Genomic DNA, 9482 nt, shown 5'->3' with positions numbered 1-9482 from the left:
TTTTTTGCTTGTCTGTGTCTTTGGATTGGGGGATTTAGTCGATTTAAATTTAGAATTAATAATAATATATGTGAATTTAATACTGCCATTTAATGTTAGCTGGCTGTTTTTCCTATTAGCTGATGTAAATTCTTGATTATGTTGATGCTCTTTACTTTTTGGTATTTTTTAGAAAGGCTGATACTGGTTGTTCCTTTTTATGTGTAGTGGTTCTTTCAGAAGCTCTTGTAAAGCAGGCCTGGTGGTTATGAAATCTCTGAGTGCTTGCTTGTTCACAAAATATTTTATTTTTCCTTCGCTTATGAAGCTTAGTTTGACTGGATGTAAAATTCTGGGTTGAAAGTTCTTTTCCATAAGGATGTTGAATATTGGCCCTCACTCTCTTCTGTCTTGTAGGGTTTCTGCTGAGAGATCTGCTGTAAGTCTGATAGGCTTCCCTTTATGGGTAACCTAACCTTTCTCTCTGGCTGCACTCAGTATTTTCTCCTTCATTTCAACCCTGGTGAATCTGGCGATTAATTGCCTTGAGGTTGGTCTTCTTGAGGAATATCTTTGTGCTGTTCTCTGTATTTCCTGGAGTTGAATATTGTCCTGCCTTGCTAGGTTGGGAAAGTTTTCCTGAATAATATCCTGAAGCGTATTTCCCAGCTTGGATTGATTCTCTTCGTCACATTCAGGTATACCTGTCAAGCGTAGATTAGGTCTTTTCACATAGTCCCATATTTCTTGGAGACTTGGCTGGTTCCTCTTTATCTTTTTTTCTCTAATCTTGTCTTCTTGTTTTATTTCATTAAGTTGGTCTTTGACCTCTGATATCTTTTTTTCTGCTTGATCAATTCAGCTGTTAAAACTTGTGCATACTTCATGAAGTTCTCGTGTTGTGTTTTTCAGCTCCATTAATTCACTTATATTCCTCTTTAAATTGTGTATTCTTGTTAACGTTTTGTCAAACCTTTTTTTCAAAGTTCTTAGTTTCTTTGCATTGGGTTAGAAGAAGTTCTTTTAATTCACAGAAGTTTCTTATCATCCACCTTTTGAAGTCTGCTTCTGTTAATGGAACACACTCGTTCTCCATCAGGCCTTGTTCTGTTGCTGATAAGGAACTGTGATCCCCTGTAGAGGGAGAGGCGTTCTGATTTTGGGTATTCTCAGCCTTTTTAGGCTGTTTTCTTTCCTTCGTTATAAATGTATCCATCTGTGGTCTTTATAATTACTGTCTTTATAATTGGGTTTCTGAGTGGACATCCAACTTGTTGATTCCCGGCACTAAAATCTGAGCAACCCACTGCACCAGCCAAAACAGTGGCGTTATGATTGATGGTGCTTTTCTGACTCTGCACCAAGAACCACCGCACCAAGGCAGCGGCAAAACCGCCTCACCGGCCACTGGCGACCCGTGGGGCTCCTCCGCTGGGAATCTCCTGGTGCGTGAGCAACAAAAATTCGTCTGAAAGTGTGGCGTCCTCTCATTCTCTGCGCTTTCACTGGGAGCTACAATCCTGAGCTGCTAGTGATCAGCCATCTTGGATCTCTCTCCCAGAAGTCATCTTCTTAATTGGTTAACATTGATTCAGAGAAAGGTAAATAAATTATACTGAAAAAAATTATGTTCTTAGAAAAATGGAAGAAGGGTAAGAAGAAAGATGTGGGAAAGAGAATGGGAGAGAAATAAGAAATATACAGGCTGTGTTTATAGATATTTGACTTTTTATACATATATGTATTTTTTATTGCACTTTAGGTTCTTACAGATATTTGACTTAATAAGAGGTCAAAGAGTAAATTTGGACCCAGAAAATGTGCCAGGTAGGATACAGGCTAAACTGCTGTCACTTTGGAGTAATTATAATTGTAACTGCTGAGATTCCAATAATTCAGTGGCTCAAACAAGATGCACAATTATGCTCTTTCACGTACAGGTCAGAAGGAAGCCTGTTCTACAATGTGGGTCGTGGGAGGGTGGCTCTGTTTCTCAAGGCCATCAGAGAGCCAGGTTTTCTCTGTCTTGTTGGCCTGCCACCCCCTGGAGTGCTGCTTTCCTCCGAATTAGCAAATCTGGCTTGCCAACACAATGTCTGCCTTCCAGGTGTGGGGAAGGGACTAAAGAAGATTGGAGAGCCATCAACTTGCTGTTTTAGCCACAGGGCCACACCAAGCTGTAGGGAGATGGGAAGTGTGGGCCAACCTACCCAAAGGAAAAAGGGGAGAGTGGCTGCTAGAGAAAGGCGCTGGCCTTGGGAGTGGGCATCTCACTCTAGAGAGCCTGACCAACAGGGAAATGTGCTTACAGGACCAGAGACAGCATTGCATGCATATTCCCCTTTATAACGTGGTTCTCTTCTATGAACCACACAATTGTGTTGTTAGATAATTAAAGAAGAGCAACTGGGGCCGGGTGTGGTGGCTCACGCCTATAATCCCAGCACTTTGGGAGGCCGAGGTGGGTGGATCATGAGGTCAGAAGATCATAGACCATCCTGGCTAATATGGTGAAACCCCGTCTCTACTAAAAATACAAAAAATTAGCCAGGCGTGGTGGCACATGCCTGTAATCCCAGCTACTTGGGAGGCTGGGGCAGGAGAATAGCTTGAATCCAGGAGGTGGAGGTTGCAGTGAGCCGGGATGGCATCACTGCCCTCCAGCCTGGGCAATAGAGCAAGACTCCATCTCAAAAAAAAAAAAAAAAAAGAAGAGCAACTGTCACAATTCCCATTTTGTTACAGGTACTTAGGCATGATTGGAGGCAGGAGAGGGCTCTCCCCCACCAGAAATGTTGGGTGATTGGCAGGGAGCTCCAGGGAGAGGCCATTTTCTGGTGGTCCACACCTGTCGTACTTCGTTAATTGAATACAGATACCAGGGAAAAGCAACTTCCCAGCATGTGCATTAAGAGACACAATGACATAGTATGACCTTCTGGGGGCACTACACTGGAAAAGGGAAGAAAGCCTCAGATGGGCATGCATACAGCTTCCTAAACACACTGCACACGCTCACTTCCCGAAGGTAAGGAGAGCAGCCCACCCTAAGGGAAGAATCATGGGAAAGGGGTGTCAGATGCCGGAAGTGGGCCAGCAATATAAAGTCCTAGGATTAAGGTTAAACATTGCATTTGTTCTTCAAGTAGCCCACTTGGATCTCTTCTAAGTGTGCTTTCCTGTCTTTCCTGCTCTAAAGCTTTTTAATAAACTTCCACTCCTGCTCTGAAACTTGGCTCAGTCTCTTTTTCTGCCTTATGCTCTCAGCCAGTTCTTTCTTCTAAAAAGGCAAGAAATGAGGTTGCTGCGGACCCATACGAGGTAACTCAGATACATTTCCACTATTAACAATTTTACATAAACTTTTAGAGATATATTATCATTAGCTCAGAGTAACACAACCAGTAAATGGTAGAGTCAAGGTTCAAACTCAGGTCTTTAGACTTGTAAATCTATTGAGCCAGTAAGCAACAGTGCCCAAGACTGCCCCCAAATCTGGTCTCTTTTCCACCCCACCAAATTACCTCACAATCCCACTGATTCCTTGTCACACCACATAGGATGTGTGTGGAAATCTGTGAACCCAGGAGAGAACTGAGGTTTCATTTTGTGAATTTCTAGTAGAAAAATTGCATGCTGAAAAGGTGGAGAGGTGGAGGGGAGGGGGCAAAAAAAAAAAAAAGAAAAATTTCATGCCTGATTAAATGCCTATTATTAGACATTTAATATATATATTCTTCTATTAGGAGATTCCATTCTTACTTTCACTGGGCAGGTTTCCTAAATGGTCATGTAATCAACACTGGGAGTAATTCCCTGATCCTTAGCCTGTTTTGCACCTGTGGTTTAGCTTTTGCCAGGAGGATATGCAAAAGTGGGGGGGGGAGGTGGACAAGAATTGAATGATAGTTTTTTTCATGTGACTGGGAGGAGCCCTTTATTCCAGCCCCTGCATATCTCCATTAAAAGCAATCACTACCTGTGGACAGCCACAGAGCAGGTTTATTAGCAGGGAGCCACCATGGCCAATAAGTCCAAATTTATTGAGTACATTGATGAAGCTTTAGAAAAATCTAAAGAAACTGCACTTTCTCACTTATTTTTCACCTATCAGGGGATTCCTTACCCCATCACCATGTGCACCTTGGAAACTTTCCAAGCGCTGGAGACCTTCGAAGCCACATATGATGACATCGTGGTAGCATCTTATCCAAAGTGTGGTAAATAACAAGGCTTTTCCTCCAAGTACACTTCTCATAGTGAGTAGGTTGGGGAGGGTGTGAGACAGGTGGGATAAAGGTGGTTCCTCATTGCAGGAATCTGGCAGAGCATCAGTGAGGAGGAGGGCCACTGTGGTTAAGTACCGAGGTTGTAAAATCAGTAAATAGAACTGCTAGATTTAAAAACCCCAGGGTCTGGAGGAAGAGCTCTGTGTGGAAAGGCCATGATGGAGGATGGATGGCGGAATGGGATGGATGGCAGGCCTGGAAGGAGGAGCATGAACGTGGGAAAGTCCAGTTGGCAAGGAGGAGTGACAGTAGCAGCAATTTTGTCTTGATTTCTGACTGGACTAAAGCACGGCCACTTCTATAATTTACATTGATGATTTTCATGTAATAAATTATTTTTCAGGATCAAATATTACTCCTTCAGTTTCTCAAATCACGTTACAAAGATCATTCATTAATGGAAAATAAGATATGAAGAATCTAAATTATCCTGCTTTCTACCATCTGCTTTGAATTCTTTCTACTGTTGTTTGTTAAAGCTAACCTCATTTAATATTTTTTTCTTTTTTCTTAGCTGATGCTGTGTTTTCAAAAATTAAAGTTATAGATTCCTGTAGAAAATATGTATTGATTTAATGTAAAATAATATGTTTAACTTATAATAAACAATTTCTATAACATAACAGTGTTCTATAAGGAACATATTCTGGATCCAAAAAGAAGTATTGTCCCTTGTTAAAGGAAACACCTGAGAAATAAGTTGAATTTTATATTAATATAGGTAAATGCTGTTTTCCATCAAACCATTTCTTTCCATAGCCCAAGTTATTGCAAATACAGAAGAACTAAATATACACATCAGAGAATGGTTGTAGATTTTAATTTTTATCATGTATATGCTAAAGTAACATGCTTTTGTTATATCAAGACATTGTAATGAGCTTTTATTCTCTAATTTTTCTGATAGGTTCAAACTGGATTCTCCACATTGTCAGTGAATTAATATTTGCTGTTTCTAAAAAGAAGTATGAATATCCAGAATTCCCAGTTCTTGAATGTGGAGATTCAGAAAAATATCAGGTTAGTACAACAGCCTTTAACCTTATGGCAAATTATCATAGAAATATTTCTTCCAGTTTGGAGATTCCTTAGTTTTCAGTTTATAAAGTGCAATACTAATAATTATTGCAATTTACTGTGTGCTTGTCATATCCTCAGCAATTTTCAGGTATTAGCTCATTCTATCGCAAAATACCCTTACTACCGTTTCACAAAAGATAGAACTGCTAGGGACTTGCCGAAGGTCAAGGAACTAATAAATGATGGAGCCAAGATTTGAACCCAAGCTTTCTAATTTGAGCTCTTAACAACTGTACTGTATAGGCAGCCTGTTTTTGTTCTTTTTATTTTAAGTAGGGGAAAAGTAAACTGAGAAACCTCAGACAATGAACAGAAAGGCCTCATCTCTGAAGACATGAACCTGTGCAGGATGCTAATAGGAATCACCAGTCTTTTTCTAGTAAGGCATGATTTTTTTTTGAAATGGAGTCTCACTTCATTGCCCAGGTTGTAGTGCAGTGAGTGGTATGATCATGGCTCACTGCAGCCTCAACCTCCTGGGCTCAAGTGATCCTCCTGCTTCATCCTCCTGAGTAGGTGGGACTACAGGCACGTGCCAGTACACCTGGCTAATGTAAAAAAAAAATTTTTTTTTGCAGAAACAGGGTTTCCTTTTGTTGCCCAGGCTGGTAGTGAACTTCTGGGCTCAAGTGATCCTCTTGCCTTGTCCTCTCCAAGTGCTAAGATTATGGGCATGAGCCAGACGTGATTTTTGATTTACCTATCTCAGTTATGATTTGTGTGTGTGTAAGGGATGGGAAGGAGTCAAGCATTAGCTAAGAGAGTTAAGTCACTGATGTGTATGAAGGGGATAACAGGTCGCTCTAGCTGTTATTACTCACCTTCCCAGATTTTACACTGCAAGTCACAACTGGAGCTTGGGTGTGAGGCAGGATGTTCTACTCCCTGCCCAGGGAATGCAAGAAAGGAGTGGGAGGAGGGTCTGCCTCAGGACTTCAGTGCTTGCACAGAGCAAGAGCAAGGAAGACAGCCCCTCCCCACTCCTAGACATGCCAGAATGCAGCGGGGAAGGGAAGGCTGAATTCAAGGGGGAGCCATAGTCTCAGTAAAACTTTCAAAACTCCCAACGGGCAGACAGAACTCAGCTACTACATAAAACCACTGGATTGGGACTGAGGTAACAGTATCTGGAAGGTGACTGAGACACTGGCATGATGCCAAATACAAACTTGAAAGTTGGAATCTAGGTGGAAGGAAGCTCATTTCCATGGATTAGGCCAAAGTAGCAGGAATATACCTGGTAAAGGAGATAGGTGTTCGGAGACTCAGAGAGGGTGGTTTGGGGGTGGGTGCTGAGTCCTGGATCTGGATGGCAACAAAGGACCTGGGAGGGTCACTTGTACCAAAGCAAACCTGATGAAGGCTCAGCCAAGACTGGCCCAGGAACACCGACATAGGATGGGCCAGCAGGGGCAATAAGAAGCTTTGTCCTAGGTAGGAAAGAAAGGAAAAGGCCCATAGACTTCTCCTGTCCAGGCCTTTGCATAACCTCTTTCTAAGGAGAGTGCTTAAAATCATCTTTAGAAATGATGCCAATATTTATCCAGCTTTCAATTTTTCTTCTTTTTGAGACAGAGCACCCAGGCTGGAGGGCAGTGGTGTGATTTCGACTCACTGCAACCTCCACCTCCTGGGTTCAAACAATTCTCTTACCTCAGTCTCCCAAGTAGCTGGGATTACAAGCGTGTGCCACCACACCTGGCTAATTTTTTGTATTTTTAGTAGAGACGGGGTTTCATCACATTGGACAGGCTACTCTCAAACTCCTGACCTCAAGTGATCCACCAGCCTCGGCCTCCCAAAGTGCTGGGATTACCTGCATGAGCCACTGCCCCCGGCCAATATGTCTTTTATTTTTAAATGGAAATCAGTGAAATGAACTTCACTTAACAATTATTTGCTTTACAGAGAACTTTTCTGGAATACATATTTTTCCTTAAATAAGGTATCTAGTCAGCTGGGCGCGATGTCTCACACCTGTAATCCCAGCACTTTGGGAGGCCGAGGTGGGTGGATCATGAGGTCAAGAGATCAAGACTATCCTAGCCAACATGGTGAAACCCCTGTCTCTACTAAAAAATACAAAAATTAGCTGGGCGTGGGACTATAGCATGCGCCTATAGTCCCAGCTACTAGGGAGGCTGAGGCAGAATTGCTTGAACCCAGGAGGCAGAGATTGCAGTGAGCCGAGATTGCGCCACTGTACTCCAGCCTGGCGCCTGGCGACAGAGCAAGACTCTGTTTTTTTTTTTTTTAAAAAAAAAAAGGTATCTACTCTTTGCTTACTTTTGGGCTTTATTACACATTTTAATGAACATAGTAGCATATATTATATAGCTATCTAATTTTGTTACAGTTGACTTCCGTTTTTCCATTGGGTGCTTTTCTAGTCTTCTTAGTAACTTTACAATTTCTCATGTGTCTGTACATGATTTTTGGCTGTGCAGTTTAATGGCCACCACACTCTATTACTTAATCTGAAAATAACCACCTGTGCAATTTTGCACAAAGTGCTTAAAACCTCAAAGCCTGTTTTTAATCTCTAAAATGGGGGTTAGAATATCTTGAGAGGATTGTTGCGAATGAGTATGAAAATGCTTCAAATGTTTAAAGGTACAATTCGATGTAAATCAGATTTTATACTGCTAGTCACCACTTAGGCCCATAGCATGCATTTAAATTGTGTTTTATTTTTAAAATTTCATTTTTTGCCCCCTTGCTTGAGTTGGGATCTCCACCAAGTTTTTATAGAACAATTGGCTACAAACATCTTAATATCCTTGTATCACTTGCAATGAGAATTTATATTGTAGCAGCAACCAACCAGTGAGTGACCTCTACAGATGTGGGACTAAAAACTTGAAGCCGGGAATCACGAGAAACAGACAAACTAGGAGAGAAAAAAAGAAAAAAAAGTTGAACATGGTGCTGGGTGCAGTGGCTCACACCTGTAATCCCAGCATTTGGGGAGGCTGAGACGGGTGGATCACCTGAGGTCAGGAGTTTGAGACCAGCCTGACCAACATGGAGAAACCTCATCTCTACTAAATTAGCCAGGCATGTTAGCATGCGCCTATAATCCCAGCTACTTGGGAAGCTGAGGCAGGAGAATAACTTGAACCCAGGAGGCAGAGGTTGCTGTGAGCCAAGATTGCGCCATTGCACTCCAGCCTGGGCAAGAAGAGCAAAACCCTGTCTCCAAAAAAATCTTGAAGCCTTACTTCCCTGCATAACATATACTAATGATCTGATTATAAGTGAAAACCCTTAATCCTAGCAGATCAAATTGATAATTTTATCTTCAAAATTATCTATAGAAATAGATTACAGAAAAAGAATCAATCACTTTAGTCCATACACTGACAAGAATTTCTCTCATTAAACATTTCTCAGACATTTAAGGACTCTGTGCTTTCAGGTTCCACTGAGATATTTTATTGCCTAGAGTTTTAGTTGGTTAAACAGAAAGATTTAGATGCTAAAAATGGATTTGCAGAAACTGTGGAAAGACTTGGCTATTTCTGTTAAAGACCTTGAATATAGAAGAGATCCAAATTAAATGAAAGTATAGATTTCAAATTATGAGCTGTCTTGAACAAAATGGATTTGATATAATTGTGGGAGAAGGTGATTAAAAAAAATACAAAAACGATTGGGAAATGGTAAGCAGGGTACAACTAAGAAATTCAAGAATATTTTAATTATTTGTTTATTTATTATTCTTCATTCCTCATCTCCACAAAGTAAGAAAATATAAATTAAAGAAAATTGGCTGGGTATGGTGGCTCACGCCTGTAATCCCAGCACTTTGGGAGGCTGAGGTGGGTGGATCAGCTGAGGTTAGGAATTCAAGACCAGCCTGGCCAACATGTCAAAACCCTGTCTCTATTAAAGATACAAAAACTAGCCCTGCGTGGTGGCAGATACCTGTAAGCCCACCTACTTGGGAGGCTGAGGCAGGAGAATCGCTGGAACCCGGGGGGCAGAGGTGGCAGTGAGCCAAGATCGCACCACTGCACTCCAGCCTGAGAGACAAAGTGAGACTCTGTCTCAAAAAAGAAAGAAAAAAAAGAAAGAAAGAAAGAAAGAAAGAAAGAAAGAAAGAAAGAAAGAAAGAAAAGTATTGGAAGAGGA

At 41.4% G+C, this 9482-nt stretch overlaps 1 protein-coding gene across 3 annotated transcripts in view; it reads left to right on the top strand.

Moving 5' to 3' along the window:
- The window catches only part of SULT6B1 (sulfotransferase family 6B member 1), a 49555-nt gene that overhangs the window by 26271 nt on the left and 13802 nt on the right, over window positions 1-9482 (top strand). The window contains exons 1-3 of one of the 3 annotated variants that reach the window (XM_037740757.1): window positions 2024-2086; window positions 4094-4199; window positions 5176-5288. In XM_037740757.1, coding sequence (XP_037596685.1) covers window positions 2072-2086; window positions 4094-4199; window positions 5176-5288 — 234 coding nt within the window. In that variant the 5' untranslated portion in view covers window positions 2024-2071. Of the gene's footprint in view, window positions 1-2023; window positions 2087-3956; window positions 4200-5175; window positions 5289-9482 lie in introns of those variants that run through there. The other 2 variants (XM_037740758.1, XM_017534904.2) reach the window with 2 other exon arrangements.

Source organism: Cebus imitator, unplaced genomic scaffold (assembly GCF_001604975.1).
Source record: "Cebus imitator isolate Cc_AM_T3 unplaced genomic scaffold, Cebus_imitator-1.0 Scaffold88, whole genome shotgun sequence".
NCBI classification, from domain to species: domain Eukaryota; kingdom Metazoa; phylum Chordata; class Mammalia; order Primates; family Cebidae; genus Cebus; species Cebus imitator.
Note: the sequence above shows the minus strand (reverse complement) of the source record. Positions and strands in the feature narration are given on the sequence as shown.